Below are 20926 nucleotides of genomic sequence, written 5' to 3'. Positions count from 1 at the left end.
AAAGAAACGTGAGAAGAGGAAAAAAGAAGAGGCAAAATTAGTACAAGAGAAGCTATCAAAGTACATAATAGAAGGGGCTATGTTGCAGAGTGGAGAGGGAGTAGTTACTCAAAGCACACACAACCGACCACAGATGGCAGGAGGACATTTCATGGGAAAAGGATATACTAGTCAGGGGTCACAGGTAAGAGAGATGCCCTGAGGAAGAGGGTTCGGATAGCCGATGCAGAAGTGTGGACACAGGTTCAGTTGGTGACAGCCAAGACCCATTGGGGGTCCACTGCATTGCCTGACATGCGGTAGAGTAGGGCGTGTGGCGAGACAGTGCAGAACAGGAGGCAGAATGCAGCCAGTTAGGGGTGCGACGTACCAACCAACATACCAGACTGAACAGTCTGATTATTGTGCCCTAGATCAGTTCATGGTGTATGTGCCACAAATGGCACCAGCGCAACAGACACTGGAACAGTCACACAAACCCATGGGACACAGACACAAGGGTACAAACTGCTACCACAGACATCCCCACAGGCTCCAGTAAAGCAGAATGCCATAGCCACAAGACACACAGACTCTACAATACAGACTCCTGTAAGGAAATTAGGGGGAGCCACAGGGGTAGGGGGCAATACCTTCATGGGCACAGGAATTACCATGTTCACACAATAAGACAGCCCACAGACAGTCCTGATGTGTACAATCCTATCCTCGACCCAAACGTGGAACCACGTGTAGGGGGACCATAGGTGACAAAACATTCTCTTTTCTTGTGGGTACAGAGACAACTTGATCCTGCATTAGAAAAGGGAGATACCCAATGTCCGGCATCACCATGAATGTGCAGGGATTTTCTGGGGCTACAGATTTGGTTTCCTTTACTGACAAGCTTCAATTTCTATAGGAGAAAACAACCTTTTATTCCACTATTGTATTCCCGCCAGACACCAGCCAACATAATGGGTAGAGACATGATGAGCCGAATCAACATGAAAATGTCATTCACCAAGCTAGGGATAGTGTGATCAACACCAGGAATTCACTACATGATTGCTCGAGAATTCATTCAGGCATTTTATGGTCAGACAGTACAGAGGAGGGTGCCTGTGAACCCAGAGTTATTTCAATATGGAGTGGAGGTACTACTAGCATGGCTTCCAAGGTTACAAGGTAAATTGCTTTGCATACCTACTGATTTTCTATTCAGAACAGAGGTCCCTTTAGATGAAAAGGAGGGACAAGTGTTCTCACTAGAACTAGAAATGGTTATAGTGAGAGACAAGCGTGTAGTACTACACGGGACCGATGACTCAGGATGGGCATGGAGAAGAGTCATCGCGGTAGGAGAAGGGCACAGACTAACTGACTTGACAGACGAAGAACCGTTCAGAGATGACTATTCAGACCTCGAGACTGTGTTCCATATGAGCATAACTAACTGGCTGAGAGTCCATTACAGGGAGATGTCATAGAGAATGGTTCTATCGAATAAGGCACCAGCGCCATTTCTTGACGCAGATTTTAAGTGAGAATTGAGTTTTTATCGACCAATAGCTCATATGATGTGGGCCTGTTGAAGCGAGTGGGTGCTGTTAGGATCAAGCTCAAGCCAGGGGCAATCTTACCAAGGGCAAAACAATATCCACTGAAGTGGGGGTTCCTGGAATAGCACTCATGTCCCCTATGGAAATGTCAACCCACAGAATGTAGAATGAAAGATGTAACTCGCTGTTCGGCTCAGCTCCAATTGCACCAATGTATCCTACATATGCAATGAGATATTCTCTCAGACGACCTTTTGTGGAGACAGATGTCCCATCAATGGACCAAGTTCACTGACGGCGAAGTCCAACCAACATGATGTCCTTAGTGACAAAACGACATACAGCGTTAGTCATGAAGATAAAATTTGCATTCCTGCATGAAGATACACAGAAACACCCAAGTATACATGAAGAACATGCTTATACCTTCTGTAGATAGAGGACAGATACATTTACATAATGCCAAAAGCTTATCTTTTTCTTTAGCCAAATGGGAAAATGCAAGAAAGCCAAGCATATGCGGACAAAGTTTGCAACTGCTTTATTGCAACTAATCATAAGGAGCTACGGGAACATACAAGGAACCTATAGGGCTCTATCACAACTAACCACTAAGAAGCTATTATAACACATAGGGACACCATAGAATGACTGTTGTGAATTCACATGAGAACACAGGTCTCAAATACATGGAGATGGAGATACAGGCTCTGCAGCATGAAGCACCGAGACAGTGTCCTCAGCCAAGGATAAGGGCAGTGGAAAATTCCTGATTCCCGAGGCAGTGAGCCACCTGCAAACATTCTGAATGAAATACTCTTAATTACAGACAGATGGGCTTCGTTTTGCGATTCTCGCACACGTGGCCCAGCATTGCCGAACAATTGCTATTTACTGGTGTTGATCAGAGAAGCAGTTCCCAGCGAAGCAGGGAAGACTGATGCACGTGCTGCCCACCAAAACCTGAAACCTGAAGGCACTCTCTCAGGCTAGGTGATCAGACCAGTGACAATAATGGGGACACATAGGCCTTCCTATTACCTTGAAAAGGTACAGTACACCGAGCGCTGTGAACAGAACAAGGTCCCAGGCCTGGGAGAACCCACTGTAGCCAATCCAGATGCTCTGATCATGAGGTGGTGTAGAATGTTACACAGGCCAATGGTCTTTGTATGACCCTGCAACAATGTAAAATATAGTTTTTGGGGAAGTCACAGGCATAGCCACCAGACATGCTGGACCAATGAGGATTCAAATGTATACTGGCTCTATAGGAAATAGACTTGAGCTAAATAATTGGGCTACCCCTTAGGTTTTTTGGGATGGATTTGATGTTTGTGACACCACTGGGGAACAAAACCGGGTGACACCAGCTCAGGAGCTGTGATTGCTGGAGATTTGTGATTTCTTGTATGATCCATGTCCATTGGAGAATACAGACCATAGACTTTCCCCCATGGCTCAGTCTTCTGTTATTGCCAGGTGAGGAATTGAGGGGCCTTAGATACTATGTTGTCTTGTGATATTATTTATGCAAGCCCCCCAGTCCTCTGGCCTATTACACTCTTGTCCCAGGACACAAACAAAGGCATTTATGCGACAATCTCTTTAGTACACAACCACTCATCAAATAGCATCAGCAAGGAATTTTTGTACCATCTGAATCTCAGTGTAACACAGTGGTGTTCCCAGTGAAGAGGAAACAGGGGGATCATGGTGTTTTATTCAGGATGTTCGTCCTTTGAACCATATTGTTGAGGCAGAGTTTCTGCTAGTTCCCATCCTGGGAACTATACTATTTAGCATTCCTTCAGAAGCTACCCATTTCACTGTGATAAATTTGAAGAATGCGTTCTTTTCTATTTCACTTCATGAAGAGTCACAGGACTTGACATTGTTTCTATATAGAAGCACCAAATGGATTGAGATTTCGCCCAAGGTACTGTGAATCACCCTCAATCTTCAGCAGGGTACTCCAAATGGACCTAGGGAACATAAATTTGGACAGCACAATTTATTCAGTATGTAGATGACATCTTGATTTGTACCAAGTCCAACGAACAGTGCAGGGAAGATTCTATACAATTACTGACTGTGTTAGCAGAGAAGGGTTACAAGGTAGATAAAGGAAAAGATGTAATTTTTCCAGAGCAAGGTTCTGTATATCAGACAGCTGATATCACAGGATGGTATGAAGGTAACCCCATAGAGAGTAGAGGTGATATTCAGAACACAACTGCCGCAGGCTGTAAGAGAAATGCAGCAATTTCTGGGCCTCTGTAATTACTGCAGAGCCTGGGTGTTCGACTACAGTACATATACAAGACCTCTTCTCAGCGGGCTCAAGGAAGCTCAGAGAGGAGACAGTAACTTGACATGGACACAAGAGATGACTGAAGCATTTGAGAACTTAAAGGAGCAATATGTACAGCCCCAGGGTTGGGGAGTCCCGATTATCGTGAGGAGTTCGACTTGTTCTCGCACTCCAATGGAGCTGTGAGGATGGCAGTGCTCACACAGAAACAACCTTAGGACATAAACCAATAGCTTACTACAGTGGGCGATTATACCCAGTAATGAGAGGACACTACCCGTGTGAAAAAGCATTGGCTTCTGCTGCATTTGCAGTAGAGAAGTTAGCAAGTGTCACAATGGGCCGTAGTACCACGCTTTTCATGGAACATTACCTTTTTGCCATTCTTGAGAAACCTAAAAGCACGTTGACTAAACATAGAGTGTCAGGGTACGAAGTAATCATTTTGTATCCAGCAATAAAAGAAGTAAGGTGCAGAATTATAAATCCAGCAACATTTATAGCAGAACCAGTAGAGGTGGGAGACTATGTACACGACTGCGCTACATAGAAATATTGCCACATTCCATTTGGTCTAGCATCAGCTGTTCTGGTATTTTAGGGAGACCGGAGATCCCCATTTTACCAGGACTGTCCTGGGTTCCCACAAAGCACCCTTTATTTACTATCCGTCAAGAGGTGCCTTCTTTAACTGGAAACAGGCAGGATATATAAACAAATACATGCTAAGATCAAGGAGCAGAGGGGCTGGAAATGCATCTGTGGCCTAATAAAGGAACTGTTAAGGGCCATTATGCGTGGATCTCCCGGAACTGAGACAGACCACTCTGCCCCATGGCACTCTTGCTATAAGAGGCTGGCCTTCTCACGTTCGATAAGCAGAAGTCCGATGACCTCCATGCCAACAGCCCCAAAAGATAAATGGGATGCCCATGCTGTACATTTCAAATACACTTTTCCTGACACAGAGTTTGCAGCAAAATCGATTCACAAGAGTGACACATGTTCACTTAAAGCTCACCCTTTTCATATTTAGCGGTCTCTTGCCATACCATTGCTCCATGGTATTATTGGTGGTTTATCACCTTCTCGTTTGTTCCTGACACCGCATCACCTCCGTCCCCCTGCCTCCGAACTGAGTTGTTTTGTGCAGTAATTTCCCAGGCTTGGCCGGTGGTGGGCTCCTAGAGCCAGGCCTGGCTCGGCCCTGCCCATGAAATCTCTGCCCCCCCACCTCTACTACGCATGTCCAATTATGCTGTTGAGCTTTGCAATGCACCTCCACCGCTCAATGTTTCATACTTGTTGGATAAGTAAGTCTCCATATAGCTGACTATAGTGTTCTACTATTTCCTCTCTCGAAGTTCATATGCGTCATCCTACCGTTCTGTAAACTCTAAATTAGAACCACGTTTATCAAAGAAAATATGAATTTATTCAAATGCCCACTTTCCCAGGGTATTGGATCCTTGCTCCCAGAGTAGCCATGTTCTAGACCAAAGTTGTCACAATTGTTGAAAGGCCAGGACCTCTTGCAGTGCAACCCTTGTCATATGTCATTTTCCGAAATAGCGGCTTCACGTTGCTGAACATGCATAGGTGGACTTTTCATTTATATGGAAGGGGTTGCACCATATTTTTGTGGGTCATTTATCTGTGGTGTTCTATGCCCTGGCTACCTCTTCCCTTCCCCCAAACTCCTGCTGTCTTTGTTAGTTGGTTCGCTGGCCACTTGTTGGCCATATTGCATGCAAGACTCCCCAATACCAGCTATTATTTTATTTTTTATAAACCCGGCACAGCGAACACCTTCTCCCCATCCCTTCACCCCCACAGAAATATTTCCACGGTAGTCTACCTGAGACCAACAATCCAACACGATTCAACAGTCTGTGGAAAAACTGATAAGTGAGCTATTAGACTTCTCACACTGCTCAAAGGAAGTAGTTTCAGTTTACACCAACTACTCGATTGTATTGCTGCAAGCTAATCCTTCGACTTCCCTGGAAGCAGCTATGCAAGTGAAATGTAAATGACCCAAGAAATGGTCCCTACTAATCTGCTGGTTGCACACAGGTGTAAAGTGCACTTCTCCCTAACACAGAGGCTGAATATGTCTTCATAGTAAAGACCACCAGCACGCAGAAGAAAAATGTAAGGAACCCTGGTCTAAAAAGCTTACTTTAGAGGTCATCCTGGAATATTTCGATGATTTTGGGAGTGTTTGTGTGTGTGTGTGGGGAGGGATGTGTGTGTTTTGGAGGAGTGTGTGTGTTGTGTGTGTGTGTGTCTGTGTGTTGGGAATGTGCATATGTTGTGGGTGTGTATGTGTTGGGAAGTGTGTGTTGGGGGAAGAGTGTGTTGAGAGGAGTGTGTGTGCAAAGAATGTTACCTTCCGCAGTGTTGGGTGTGCCCTCATCTTGGCTTTTTTGAAATTTTAAATGAAATGGAATGATGATAGATCAAGCTCCGGAAAACGTGTAGGGCTAATCCGCACACATTTATCTATGCTTACCGCATGGCATATAAATAGACCCATGTTCTCTGAGTGAACACAGCCTACAGGCGGAGTTCCCCCTTGTCATATGTAGTTGGGATATGAAAAGTGGAGTACACGATCCATCTCTAGAAGGAGCAGGGCCAAACCTTCCCCCCTGCCATGGTCAGCCTAATTAACTAACAAAGGCCCTATGTCATTTTGTTGGGCTGTCTGCCTTGAAGTACAACACAAACCCAGTTGTATTTGGCAGCAGCATTCACACACTAATCAGAGTTTAATTCAAAGAGGCCCACATGAGGCCTGGCTGCAGAGGCTAACAAAGGAGACAGGAAACCCCAACACCCTTTCATATTCACTGCATCAACCTGATGCCAGCTCCCACCCACAGTATTGATTGACAGTGAAATGTCATGTCTGGGACTGCGTGTTTACAGTAGTTATTCCCACACCGGTACCCCAGTAAGAAGGTACGAGTATATGGTTTGACAGAGCCAAAAAGTCTGGTCTCACTGCAGCTTTAAGGGAGACCTCCCGCTTTAATCTAGAACCACAGAGAGCTCCATTAACCAGAAGGACCCTTTGATCCACAACAGACAGGAAGATGGGTGGGAAATAGTGTTGCATGTTTTTACCCCTTTACATTTTCTAGCAACCTGGTTATGACCTCACACATGCAGGAGATTGCTGGTCGGGACCCAGGATTGGTTAATTAAGGTAGGCTTACACCAATCCCTGTAGTCTTTTTGGCTTTAAAAGAGGGCCGAGCGCCTCTTTTGGCAAATCATCTGAAGGCTTCACCAGAAGCTGCAAAAAGAACTTATCATTGGACCCTGGCTGAAGGTACAGACTGCCTTACATCTTCCACCAGTACCAGGACATCCAAAAGGGAAGCAAAATCCCTCCCCTAAACATTTCCCAGAGAACAGAGGAAGATATTGAATTCAGAGGATGCTCCAGCAGCTCCAGAACCAGTAACCAGCCAGCACACACTGTGCCCTGCTAGGCTCTGCAGCAAGCTTCCTAGGTGGGAAGTGCCGAAGAGTCTCTGAACCAAACCAAGGACAAGGCAGCTGCCTACAACACTCTTCTCAGATTTGGGCTGTCTGCCTTGAAGTACAACACAAACCCAGTGAAGAAGCTAGGACGAGTGCATCGACAAAGAATTACCAATGTCTGCCTTAAAGGACATTTTTGAGCTGGTCGGACACCTCGAGCTGCACCTGATTGCACTGCTGACTGTTGTTACTCTGCAGTCGCTAAAGCCGTCCAAACATTTGGACCAGTGCTTCAGAACTGCAGAGCAGCACTGTGACGATTCCTGACCCCAAGCCACCATGTAGGGCAGCCTGTAATCGTCTGTCTAGCTGCGCTTTCCAAACCGCATGTCGCCTGATACCTGCACCTGTCTCCCATCATGAACTCTGGTGCAGAAGCTGCAAAGCACCCTGAAACCAACTTGACCCTGCCGAGCACCAATAAGAACTACAGCACAAGGTACATTATGAAGGCCCTACTGACATTTTATGACCCATTTGTCCCTTTCTGCTGAAACCAAGTATGCTTGAACTGTTACGATTATTTACAATACCGACAGCCCTCCTGCCAGTATTCAGAGTGCCTGCCTTTTACGTCTTTGAAACTGTCTGTCCCCTGCATTCCTTCAATGGGTGAGTTTTAATTCAAAGTGTACTAGAACTGTCTGTTGTGATAATAATAAAGTAGATATGTATATGCAACCTTGACTGGACAGTGCCGCGTGTGTGTGTGTGTGTGTTTATTAGGGGAATGTGTGTGTTAGGGCAGTGTGTGGGTTGGGGGAGTGAGTGTGTTGGGGGAATGTGCTGTGGGTGAGTGTGTGTTTGTTTTTTGGGGGTGTGTGCGTGTTGGGGTTGAGTGTGTTGGGGCGTAGTGTGTTGGAGGAGTGTGTGTGTGTTGGGGGAGTGTGTGTTGGGAGAGTGTGTGTGTGTTGATGGTGTTTGTGTGTTGGAGGTGTGCATGTGTTGGGGCAGTGTGTGTGTTGGGGGAGTGTGCATGTGTATTGGGGTGTGCATGCATGTAGGGGACAGTGCATGCATGCGTGTGTTGCTGGAGTGTGTGTGTGTGGTGGGGGAGTGTGTGTGTGTTGGGGTAGTGTGTGTGTGTTGGGGTAGTGTGTGTGTTGGGTGGAGTGTGTGTGGGGTGTCTGAGAGTGTGTGTGGGGTGTCTGAGAGAGGGTACAAGGGAGGAGGTAGAAAAGGCAGTGTGAATAGGAGAGGGGGTGCAAACATCCACTGTGTTTATACTGTGTTTGATATCATATTTTTAAAAAGTAGACAATTATACAACCTACATGAGATAAAAACCTGAATTTTGACATTGAAAGCAGACTCATAATCATGCAGTTTTTTAAAATATGCATTATTTCAGGAATACTGCATTAGGTTAATAACACCATGACTGCAAAAGATTTTAACATTTAACATGCGTAGTATCAGTGGAGCTGTATAATTTAGCTCAATCGAGAAGGGAGCAAAAAACCCATGTAGAGTGAGTTTTAGCTTATTTATTTAGCCAAAATCAAGATGGTGCGCCTGGAAAATACCAAGAAGGATGTACTAGTCAAGACTAGTTTGAGCCCATTTCTTATTGTTCACTCATTATTGTTATGAGATCACATGGTGGTTGCTCTATAAAGCATTTAAAGTATTTGAATGTGATGTATGATATGATATGATATGGCATTTGTAACGCGCCTATACACAAGTGTTTCTAGGCGCGACGAGGCAGGGAGGGGGGAACAAGGGGAGACAGACAACGATCCTACTAGGCCAGGGGTCATTCAGATCACGCAAGTGCATGGGTAGGGGGGACGGGAAAAGTGCAAGGGGGAAGGGAGAGGGGAAGTGCAGTACAGGGGTAGTAATGAACAAGATAATGTATTTAGAGGTCACCCCCAGAAACATTTACTGCTGAATAACTGTTTTGCACTTATGTATGTACACTGTCATGTGAATGTTAATTTATGAGTAATTTGAACTTATTTGTGTCTTGCTCTTTTGCTTTGCCTTGTTTTACGAATATGTCTGCCAATTAACAGGCAGGCGGTGCCAAAATAACTAGAAAATACTATGCGGAATCGAATCCGCACCCTTTTGATTTTGGTTAAATAAATAAGCTAAAACTTACTCTACATGTGTTTTTTGCTCCCTTCTCGATTGAGCTAAATTATACAGCTCCACTGATACTAAGCATGTTAAATGTTAAAATCTTTGCAGAAAATGTGTATGTAAAGTAACACAACCTTTTGTGGTAGGACGCTGTCTTGATATTGGGCAAAATCTTCCTCGGGGCCAGCCCTTTGAGAGCAAAAATACCCAATTCAGCCCAAAATACAGGTTCTATTGTGCTGAGCAGTGATCTCATGCTAGTGACAAATGACACCCTCAAAGTGTTATTAGCATATTTATTCTAAGCAGTGAATTTCATATACATTTGGGATTCAAGTTAGAGAATATTACAAAGCATAAAACAAAGAGCAATGCAAAATATAGTGAAACATGGAACTTAGATAAACATAGAGAAACATAGAGAAATATAGAGAAACATAGAGAAACACAGTCTTACGTCCCTTAATCTCAGCCCTGGGAGACCTGGGTTTCTCATAAGCTAGCTGTAAAACAAGCCCCGCTCATAGAAAAACAAGGCTGGAGGACACCGTGAGAGCCAATTCCGGGCACCTGACTGTACACGAATCAAGTCCACAGGCGATCTCCCCCTGATCCCATGTGTGCATGGATACTTTATAATCTCTTGCTGTCAGTCACCATGACGCATAGTTCCAGAACTTTCTCTGTGAGGCTGGTTCATGGAAAAAAACCCAGCTCTCTCTGAGATGCTCCCTGCTCGCTCCTACCCCCTCCCTTGTTCCCATCTGCGCTGGCTGAGGAATGTCTTATCAGTACCTTCCCAGAGAAAAGGAAGATTAGCTTGGAGCCAGGGCTAACGTTAGTGAGGCTGAATATTCTAAGGGAAGCAGGGATGTATTAACCCCATCTGCAAGCTCTAAAAGGCATGCACTCATAGCTTAGTGTTTATGGCGCTTAAGACTGGCTATCTAAGCGCTATATAGGTGCCATGATGTTCCAAACACTCCAAAAACCTATTAGCTACATGGCTAGGGGCCCTCCCTGCCTGTCTATCAACAATGCTTAATTTGACCTATCTCATACTAGGCCTGCATATTCCTTGTAGCTCACTACTGCATAATGGAAGTGCTACAACAGACTACTGTCAGCATTTTTAGCACATACTTTGAATACACTATTGGCTTTCAGCGGCTAATGCTGTCATCTAAAGCCCTGATCAATTTCGTGTATCACTACATTCCACCCCTATTCAACGTTTGTGCGACAAATGCTGACTAATACCTATCAATATAGTATTTAGTGCAGTGATAAAGACCTTGGGGCTTTGCAAGAGGTTTAAGCAAACTATCTTCTAGCGGTTAGTTAGCGTGGCATGCAAGGTAAAACACTACCTAAACAAAAATGTACACAAAGTGAACAGTGACATATACCCTTGCCAGAACCTGGCCTACACAAAAATACCTACGCCAAGTGAACATGGACATTTACTCTAGCCAAAACCTGCTGATTTAACAATGTTTGCCATACAATGCATTGTGTGTATTTAGCAGTCTTGTTGACCTGCCCTATGGCAGACAAAAATGTCTTCATGTCTAAAATTCTGTTATCTTCAATTGGCTGTCAATACTTGTAGCAGTGCTGGGCATATCAATGGGCCCCACTAGGCCAGAAGTTCTATAGCAGAGCTGGCATCAGAACCCATAGTGGCTAGCTTATAGTGCACAGTTTCTATGTCACAAGCATATAAAGCTCCTGCAATTAATGAATCTAGCTCCCTAGCTACACGCACTCTAGTGATGGGCCATAGAAATGGACTCCATTTGTAGCAGCTTGGTAGTACTAAGGAAACATTGCCTCATGATAAATCTATGTCTAAGTGTAGCACTGTAATAATGAAGGTGTGCATTACCAGTCTACAATTTACATGTTGTCTTACCACTGGAAAATCTAACAGGTTCACAGTGTCTACCTTCTGTGACTTGGAGAATACCCTTCTTCAAGTGGGATATCTACCATATACAATAATAACTTTAGCCACAAACACCATACTACTATCCGGCAGTGGCTGTTTCATCACACCATGGAAAAAATTCATTTAGTCAAGTTATAGTTCATTAAATCTTGGCGAGAACACTCGCTGCAGTTCTTGGTCAGAAAAACATCACATTAGACAAATTAAACAAATGGTATCCATTCAGTGACAAAAGATGCCTGACAATGTGCCAGGCCAGTACACTAGCAATTCCATGTGGATACTCATTTGTAGCGCTTTTCCAAAGAATTATTCCAAATGTTTACAATCAAAAGGTGACTCTTTGCATTAGTGTGCTGGAGACAGCTGTCCCCACAAAAACATGAAACTGGTTGGTTTAACAAAAAACCGTGTCACACTCTGTGTCATAAAATCAAACATCAAGTCAGTCATGGTTTCATTTACCTGCCTTAAGCTGGCTGTAAAAGTATCCAGTGTTTCAAAGATTACCATTTCAAATTATAGCTCATACACTTGGCAGCATTACTTCAATTAAGAATCTTAACCTACGCACAGGTGACTTTGATGTGCGCACCCATCTTATCTCAAAATAAATTACGCTCCTGCTTGCATAATTCTGCTGCCCCAACAGTTCATAAATCATTCTCCTGCCTACGTGCAATGTAGAATATTTTTTGTTTTCAAAAAACAAAACATCTCTGGTTAAAGCCATTCAGTTGGAAGAGTAAAACCATTTGGTTTTTTCAGATTCATCTCAACAGTGCATTTAAAAACCATTTTTCAATGTGTTAGCATTCAATTGCTGTGTCACACAGCTGTATGTGGTGCCTGATGTTACAGTCCACAATTCATTGTCCATAGTCCTTTAAACAAGAAAGGGCAAAACATGTCATTTAAATGTGTAGCATCAAATACTTGATAATTAGCCAAGTCTGCATCGTGCCAGTTCAGCAAAAGTTATTACTCTGTTGGACACTATTCGCAGGTTACAGCATTGAGTGCGGTGCAGGGCACGTTAAAGTTGAAATAGCATGTCGCAGTGGCTCGCTTTCTCTGAGAATGCGTCTGACCCTTCTTTGATCAGTGTCACCCACAAACTGCATATTCACTCTCTATATTATGAAATGTCTTGTCGTGCTTTGCCTAGGCAAAATACAAACAGAAATGTTAGGATGTCATCAAAACTTCAATATCAGCGTTATCCACCCCTTCCCATAATACCACCCCCATCTTCAAAAAGTCTCATCAGGTAACTACACACTTTGTCATTGCTACTGCAATTATTTATCACCTTTCTGCATGTTTCTGGGGGCTTATTTACACTCAACCATACGGGGTGTAACTGCCTAATCACAAACTCATTTGTGCAATGCAATCATAGCTGGTCAATGGTACCTCAGACTGATCTGTGCTTTTACAAAGCCATATAGTAAGTACCCAGGTCGCACAATGCTTTTCTTTTTCACCAAAGCGATCACCAATGCCAGGCGCCAACTTGCTTCCAGTGTCTCATGATCTTGGTTTAGGTTGCCCTGCTGGCATCACTCCATTTTTCAAAGGTAAAGTCTTTCAGTCCAATACCGCTTGCAGTTGTACAAGCAGCTTTGTTTATTTATCTTTCTTTTCTTAGCAGTGTCTTTTCAAGCCTCTGGTTTTTTCACTTGTCATTTTTTCAAAGGGCGTTTGCTGTTTTTGAACCACCCCTTTGAGTGCGATAGTCTAAGCCAGTTTCTTTTGTTGCTTCAACAAATCATTCATTCTTGCACTAAGCCGTGTGGCTTCTGGATCATGGCTAATGTGCAGTGTTCATGTTGTACTTCAAAGCCCCGCTCTGCATGTTGTCTCTTGCAAAACGGCTAAGCACTTTTTGTCAGTTTTGCTTCCATCTGGAAGGCCATAATGTCTTTGTCAGTTACTCCATCCCTGGCAATGTAGCTTGCAGTTTGCCAGATGTGTATTTTCTCTTCTCAAAGCGCCTAGAGGTTTCTTCTCCAGTGCACAGCGCTTTACTTCAGTTCACATCACATGGAGCATTGGAATGCAGCTTGCACAGCAATAGCGCTTTACTTCACTTCACATCACATCACATGGGAATGCGGTTTGCACAGTAATGTCTGTTGGAATGGGCAGCTGTCTTTTCTTGGCCCATTCACAGATGCATAGGTAAATGTTCAGATGTGATGTGCCCGTCTGCCATCCTGCATGAAGCCTTTGCTCCGTACCACAGTTTACTGGGCAAATTCTTTACTTTTTGAACAGCTCTCTGTTTTTGCTCCCCCTTCCTCAGGAATGCAGGCATGTTTATCTTTCGTGTGCACCTGGCAGCGCCACGCAGCTTATCTCTTTTGCCTATAACTCTTATACTGTGGCGGCTTCACTCGTTTCAGACAGTTCATCCAAATTAACTCTTTCTTGTACTGTTTCTGCTTTTGTTTGCCTTCACGCACCTCGCCCAAGACAGCTTCAAGGCACAAGCTCTGCACACACAGCAAGACTCTTGTTTTTCAAAAGCGGCACTTTTCTTGTCATTTTTCTACTCCATGTAATTTTGCAAAATGTCAAAGCGTCTTTTTTTTTCTTGTAATGTGCGATCTTTCAAGAGAACTCACAACCCATTAAATCTTTGTGCTATCTTATCACACACAGATGTTTCATTCTGTTGTACCATTGCCAAACTATAACCACTCAGTTCAGTGCATTTAAAAAATAAAAATGCCATATTTAGTGCAGCTCCCTGCACGTTTTTTTTTTCTGCAAGAACAACCCACACTCTATTGCTTGTGGGCTGTTTAATGTGTCAACAACATTTTTCCCCATGTATCACAGTCAACAGGTCACTATTTTCAAAGCATACATCACTTATAAGGCAACAGCACAAATCCATGGCATAGCATGGGGACAGTCAAAAATACTCCAGGGGCAATTTAGAAAAATATAAATTGTTTTTCCCCCCAACCATTGCAAGCTGGTTCTGCAATTTCAAATCAGTACACAAAAATCGAAAATCCAAATAACATTCACTCACTTTCCTTTTAAGTGAGTCTCTCACCCAATATAAGCATGGCACAGCCTAAAATGCAATATAACCATTTTAGTGTGTTTCCTTTAAACAGAATTTGCCACCATTAGCACATGGAATTTTACAGTTGCCAAAAGAAAGAAAAAACTCTTTAGGCTCTCAGCACAGATGTTACTCATTCTCCTAAGCATGGCTCATTCCCCTTCCTCATTATTCAGGAATGCCAACCCTTCAAAAGCATATATCAAAAAAAACGAACCTTCGCCTCCGAACATTACAGCCCCCACTCGCTAGCACACTGGGGCTGAGTCAATGGTTAAATCACTATTCACAATTTGCATGTCAAATCCCTGCAATTATTTTTTTTGCCCTCATGACAGAATAGAGATGAGAACTCCGTCTCATTATGCATTCCAAATTACAACTTTAAACTTGGGAAACCACATGATAAAATTCTTTTTCTAATTGAGCATACATCTTTCTTAACCATTCATCGGAGTGCTTTAAACAAAGCCATTTCCCGCTCGTTTATTGCCTTGTACTCCCTGGCACCAATCCCATGCAATAAGTCAGTCACGACTGATCTACTGAAGGGAGTCTTAACCACACAAGCTATCGGCCACGGCAAACCGACACAACATTGCTGCCTTTTGAAGTCTCAGAGCTGCAGTGAGACCATCAAGGAAATGCGACAGCCTGCTCCCCACTCTACACTGTGTTCTCTCACACCATTTGTCATGTCATGGCACTGCTCTTCACAAATCCCACAAAGCTGCCACCAAATGTCTTGATATTGGGCAAAATCTTCCTCGGGGCCAGCCCTTTGAGAGCAAAAATACCCAATTCAGCCCAAAATACAGGTTCTATTGTGCTGAGCAGTGATCTCATGCTAGTGACAAATGACACCCTCAAAGTGTTATTAGCATATTTATTCTAAGCAGTGAATTTCATATACATTTGGGATTCAAGTTAGAGAATATTACAAAGCATAAAACAAAGAGCAATGCAAAATATAGTGAAACATGGAACTTAGATAAACATAGAGAAACATAGAGAAATATAGAGAAACATAGAGAAACACAGTCTTACGTCCCTTAATCTCAGCCCTGGGAGACCTGGGTTTCTCATAAGCTAGCTGTAAAACAAGCCCCGCTCATAGAAAAACAAGGCTGGAGGACACCGTGAGAGCCAATTCCGGGCACCTGACTGTACACGAATCAAGTCCACAGGCGATCTCCCCCTGATCCCATGTGTGCATGGATACTTTATAATCTCTTGCTGTCAGTCACCATGACGCATAGTTCCAGAACTTTCTCTGTGAGGATGGTTCATGGAAAAAACCCAGCTCTCTCTGAGATGCTCCCTGCTCGCTCCTACCCCCTCCCTTGTTCCCATCTGCGCTGGCTGAGGAATGTCTTATCAGTACCTTCCCAGAGAAAAGGAAGATTAGCTTGGAGCCAGGGCTAACGTTAGTGAGGCTGAATATTCTAAGGGAAGCAGGGATGTATTAACCCCATCTGCAAGCTCTAAAAGGCATGCACTCATAGCTTAGTGTTTATGGCGCTTAAGACTGGCTATCTAAGCGCTATATAGGTGCCATGATGTTCCAAACACTCCAAAAACCTATTAGCTACATGGCTAGGGGCCCTCCCTGCCTGTCTATCAACAATGCTTAATTTGACCTATCTCATACTAGGCCTGCATATTCCTTGTAGCTCACTACTGCATAATGGAAGTGCTACAACAGACTACTGTCAGCATTTTTAGCACATACTTTGAATACACTATTGGCTTTCAGCGGCTAATGCTGTCATCTAAAGCCCTGATCAATTTCGTGTATCACTACAGACGCCTCCCTCCCTACTCATTTTAGCTCATCTGCTAACCTCACACCCTACTTATAACATCCCGAGTGCGTCCTTATGCACAGAACTTCGTTACTTCACGGCTAGTTTTGTGTTTCGTAAATCCCACATGTACACACCCACATCAGCCCAATTAGCACACAGTGCACATGAGCCTCCATTTAGGCGTCAAACTAATTCCGTGTCCAACCATCCATGTCTTGATCGAGCACCCCCCCCAGCACAGAATGGCCCTCAAATCCTCTTGTGCAGCCCACAGATTAAAGGCCTCTTAAGAAGTCCCTACACCAGGACATGTAGTGAAGTTCCTACCATCCCATCTTCAAAGCAGCCCCCAAAGAGCCACCTTCTCAAAATGGATGCTTTAAATGAACTCTGAACTTATACCATCTAACAGCACCATCTATGTCGCCTCATTGATACTCCCATTGACGACTACATGGCTGCTACACATTACATTGTTATCCCCCTGTGCTTGCAATAACCACCCCTGTTTAGATTACCAAAACAAAGAGCAAAAACAGAAGTGATTCATTCATTGTGGTATTGATCAGACTCAAAATACATACATGTGGGGACGTGATGCCCTAAAGTTGGTCTTTATTCATGGTGAGCATCTACTGATTGAAAGCCATCCTTGCAGAAGCGACTGTCATCATTGATCATGATTTTAAGATTTGTAATATTTTTCCCATTCCTTTTTTTATGCAGGGGACGATGATGAATTTGTGAACCCCAGAGCCATGGTTAATTACCTTAAAGAGACTGCCAATGGCTCAATAGCCGTCCATGGCTTTATCCACAGTGGCTCAGACAGTGAGCGAGATGGAAAATACAAAATTAGCAATGCCGCGTACCCAAGCGACAAATACCCTCTATTCCCATCGGGTGGTGGGTACATCATTCCTGGAGCCTACATCGCTGCACTTTACCGTGCCTCCACCTGGATGCCCCTCTTCCCACTGGATGATGTCTACTTTGGATTCTTGGGATTGGCTGCGCGAGTGTCATACCAACACGACTGCCGATTTCGTGTCGTTGGCATGGGGTACCAAAGGTGCGCCTACAAGGAGGCACTGGTCGTCCATGGCATAGAACCGGAGGAAATGGTGTACATCTGGTCAGATGTCCAACAAGAAGATCCATGTGGCCCATCAACATCCTGGATCAGTGCCCTCACCCTTCTGTTATTGGTTCCTGTGATCCTCTTCATTAGTTTGTTGGTGTGTATCTATTTGAACAGATGCAGGATGACATCAACACTACATGAAATTTGGAGAAACAAAAGAATTGCCTGGAGGAAGACAGGTGCTTTGTCTTCTTATTAGAATCTTCTTCTTTCACTTTAATTTCACCCATTCATACTATGAACCGCTGTGGCTTCTTTCTCCCAGTGGATTGAAGAGGCAAAAATAGGAAGTAGTAAAGGCTGGGAAGGGGTACTTTGACGAAAGGACTGACCAGGCGGGTTGTGTCTGTCTTCTCTGGCCAAGTGGGAAACTGTCTGACTGCCTGGGAAAGATGTTGCTTCATATGATGCCAGCTAAGGGGAACCTACTGTGGTCCACGAGAACTACATGCTCTATGATGAATTGACTAAGAATCGAAAACAGAAGTCTGGTTTGAGGCATTTTCAAAATAAGCACTTGATTGGCTATTATGACTGGCACATTGTGGCTCAACTGATGATCCTCTGTAGGTTCTCAAGTCATCACCAGACACAAGTGTGATGTACATACTGAGCTGTGAGGTCAACAGATGTGCCAATAGCTTCCATGCCTCCATCCATCGACAAGTGACCTGTTCATGATAGCCAGCCACAATGTCCTCTACCACACCTACAGCTTTACCTGTGTATCTACAATGGGCAAAACCAAGAACAGTATCTACAATGAACCAAGAACAGTATCTACAATGGTCAAAACCAAGAACAGTCCCTGAAAAGGAGAATGGAATCTATCAAAGCACAATGTCCAGAAGCAATGCCTCCAAAACTGAACTCCTTCTCTTCCACACCAAACCCGCATCCAGCTGTCTAACCTCTGAACACATGACAACCGATCATCCAAAGCAGGCAGGCCACTCAACTCTGCACTGGCACTTAATGCTTGTATTCTATAAGTGATCAATATTTCATCCAGTTTCCTCTGTTGTCACTCAAAGGGAAGAGTGTGCCACTACAATGGATTACTGATGCCATTGCAGAAGCTCCCACTATTTTTGCCAGACAACGCATCAAATATCCCAATAACCATGTACTTGGAATTCTTCAATAAACTGGTGGATTGAGGAAAAAATATTCTTGGATCCAACCACCTACTTCCCTCCCACGTAGAAGGCTCACCATTGTTGATACATAAACATTCATGGGATTTCTGAATTTGTCATACACCAAGACTGGTCAAACTAAGTGCTTCCACACAAATGAAATGTTAATGTTAAAGGTATTTGCACTGTGCACCGTCACCACCGGAAGTGGTCCCCAGGCATTCTGGCAGATCTGAAAGAGGAGGTGTTGGGGGGTTAGTAGGGTGTAGTGGGAGTAGGAGAGTGAGAGCTCTGATGTCCTGTTGGCAGCTTCAGTTTGGTTTTCACTGTGTGCTGAGCTTTGGTGCGGTTATGGGATCGGTGAGAGTTCCCATGTGCTGTTGATACAGGTTATGTGTTGTTTGTCTGTTGTTGCCGTGTGGTGAAGTACGTGCAGATTGCTTTGCAGAGAAGTAGTTGTATGGGTTTCTGTGTGAGACGCGTATGGGGAAAGTTGAGGTTTTCTAGTTGAGGTTAGTGTATTTTGTGTGTCTTGCCTTACCTCTTAGTCTTTGCATTTCTTTGTTCTACATTTATGGTTATCCTGTGAGTTTGGTATTGTAGTTTGTCCGTCTAGTTGGCAGGTATGATGGGGTGGCAGTTTTCCTCTGTGCTTCTTTAGTGGTTTGTGTAACTGGTTGAAGCAGGCTTGTTCCCCCACCCTGGTGTTGCCGAGCTATAGTTTACAGGATTTCGCTCCCTTCCTTTCCATTTCCATGTTGGTGGTCCTTACCTGCCTATGTTTTCTCTGTGGACTAACGGTATGTGGATATGGCATCCTCCCCCTGCCCTCCTGGTCCTTCTTTACCCATTACCGAGTTGAATCATAACCTACCTTAGTTTCCTCTTTGGCTTAGCAGCATGTGGAAATGACATGCTTCCCCCACCCTCTGGTTAGGGAAGAAACATTCGGGAGTTAGGGAGGATGGGTTCCCTCTATGCGATTCTTCTTTCCCGCTATGTATATGCTTCATGGTCGTTTCCTTCTGGGTCTAGGGCAAAGAGCCACATTTTGAGTAATTTTCTGAATTGAAGATGATCTCTTGTGTTACGTATGTTTTTTGGAAGCCCATTCCAGGTTATTGGAGCCAGGTGAGAGAAAGATGATGAGCATATGGCCCTATGGGTATTGTGCATGCAATGGATAGGTATGCAGAATAACTCCAAAACCAAATAATGAAACCAACTCAGGAAGATAGCAAAGGTGCTGTTTTATTAACAATTATCTAAAACAGGGAGTTACAACGGACATCGACAGATGTTCACTCGAGCACTCAGTGCATTTCTCATAAAAACAGCTGTACATGCAAAAAATACATCAGATGTGACATCACATAGCCAGCTTCTAAGATTACTAATCTACTTGCGTTACAGCATCTGTACAGTTATTGAATGGCTTGCATTATGTGCGGTGCTTCACACACGTGCAATCTTCTTTTTGCATATGAAAGGTTACTTGATTCTTGACTTCATTATCAGTTTCTGTAAGATCCATGCATTCTCTTCAGCCAGTATTCACAGTGCGTCACACTCATCTCTTGTGACGTCACTGGCTTCTCTTTCACTCTTTTACCTATTTCTTCAGGGAGTTCCTCCCTCAGATTGTCATCTATTCGAGGATACGTTTGATAGAGTTTTCTCAGAGGATATCTTCTTTCAACTGCTTGCTGCGGAATTGGCACAACTGCTGGTGTTAAACATGGCACAATCTCAGGCTTTCAACATATAGGAGGTAGGGGTGTGGGATTTCCTGCAGAGGCATCTAACTGCTCCTCTACAATGATCCTCCGTATTTTCTTTTGTTGTATGGTTTTGGTTCTAGGCGGATGTTGTTGCATGATCTGAGCGGTCTTGTTGAGTGGTAGACTACCCAATGTCTCAGCCTGGGATAAATTGAATGTTTTTAACCTACCCAGGAGAGTATGCACTGTATTACTATGCATATGATTAGGGTGTCTTGTTTTAGGGGTTTATTTATTATTACTTGCATGGGTGTCTTTCAAGTGTTTTCACAATTTTTCAGAATCTGTGTTTATCAGTGTTTTCCCATTTGCCCCTTTAAAAAATCATGGATAACTATTTTTTCAGTGTAAACACAGACATTTTCTTTTATTGTTTCATTGCATGCATTTGTAGGGTCATCTCTTTCATGGTAATCCAGTAATTTCTAGCATTTCTACATATCAAAACTATTGTAATACATCATGCAATACTTTTTCAAGGACTCTTTGCCCTTCCTTGCCCTTTCTTTTCTTCCCATAA

General features: G+C 43.7%; 1 protein-coding gene across 1 annotated transcript in view; it reads left to right on the top strand.

The window, feature by feature from the left end:
* Positions 1-20926, top strand: part of LOC138455260 (N-acetyllactosaminide beta-1,3-N-acetylglucosaminyltransferase 2-like) — a 127204-nt gene that overhangs the window by 53064 nt on the left and 53214 nt on the right. Inside the window, exon 2 of the mRNA XM_069607096.1 lies at positions 17069-17572. Coding sequence (XP_069463197.1) covers positions 17069-17572 — 504 coding nt within the window. The remainder of the gene's footprint in view (positions 1-17068; positions 17573-20926) is intronic.

The sequence above is a fragment of the Ambystoma mexicanum genome, chromosome 1p (assembly GCF_040938575.1).
Source record: "Ambystoma mexicanum isolate Mex_15411 chromosome 1p, UKY_AmexF1_1, whole genome shotgun sequence".
In the NCBI taxonomy this organism is placed as follows: domain Eukaryota; kingdom Metazoa; phylum Chordata; class Amphibia; order Caudata; family Ambystomatidae; genus Ambystoma; species Ambystoma mexicanum.
Note: the sequence above shows the minus strand (reverse complement) of the source record. Positions and strands in the feature narration are given on the sequence as shown.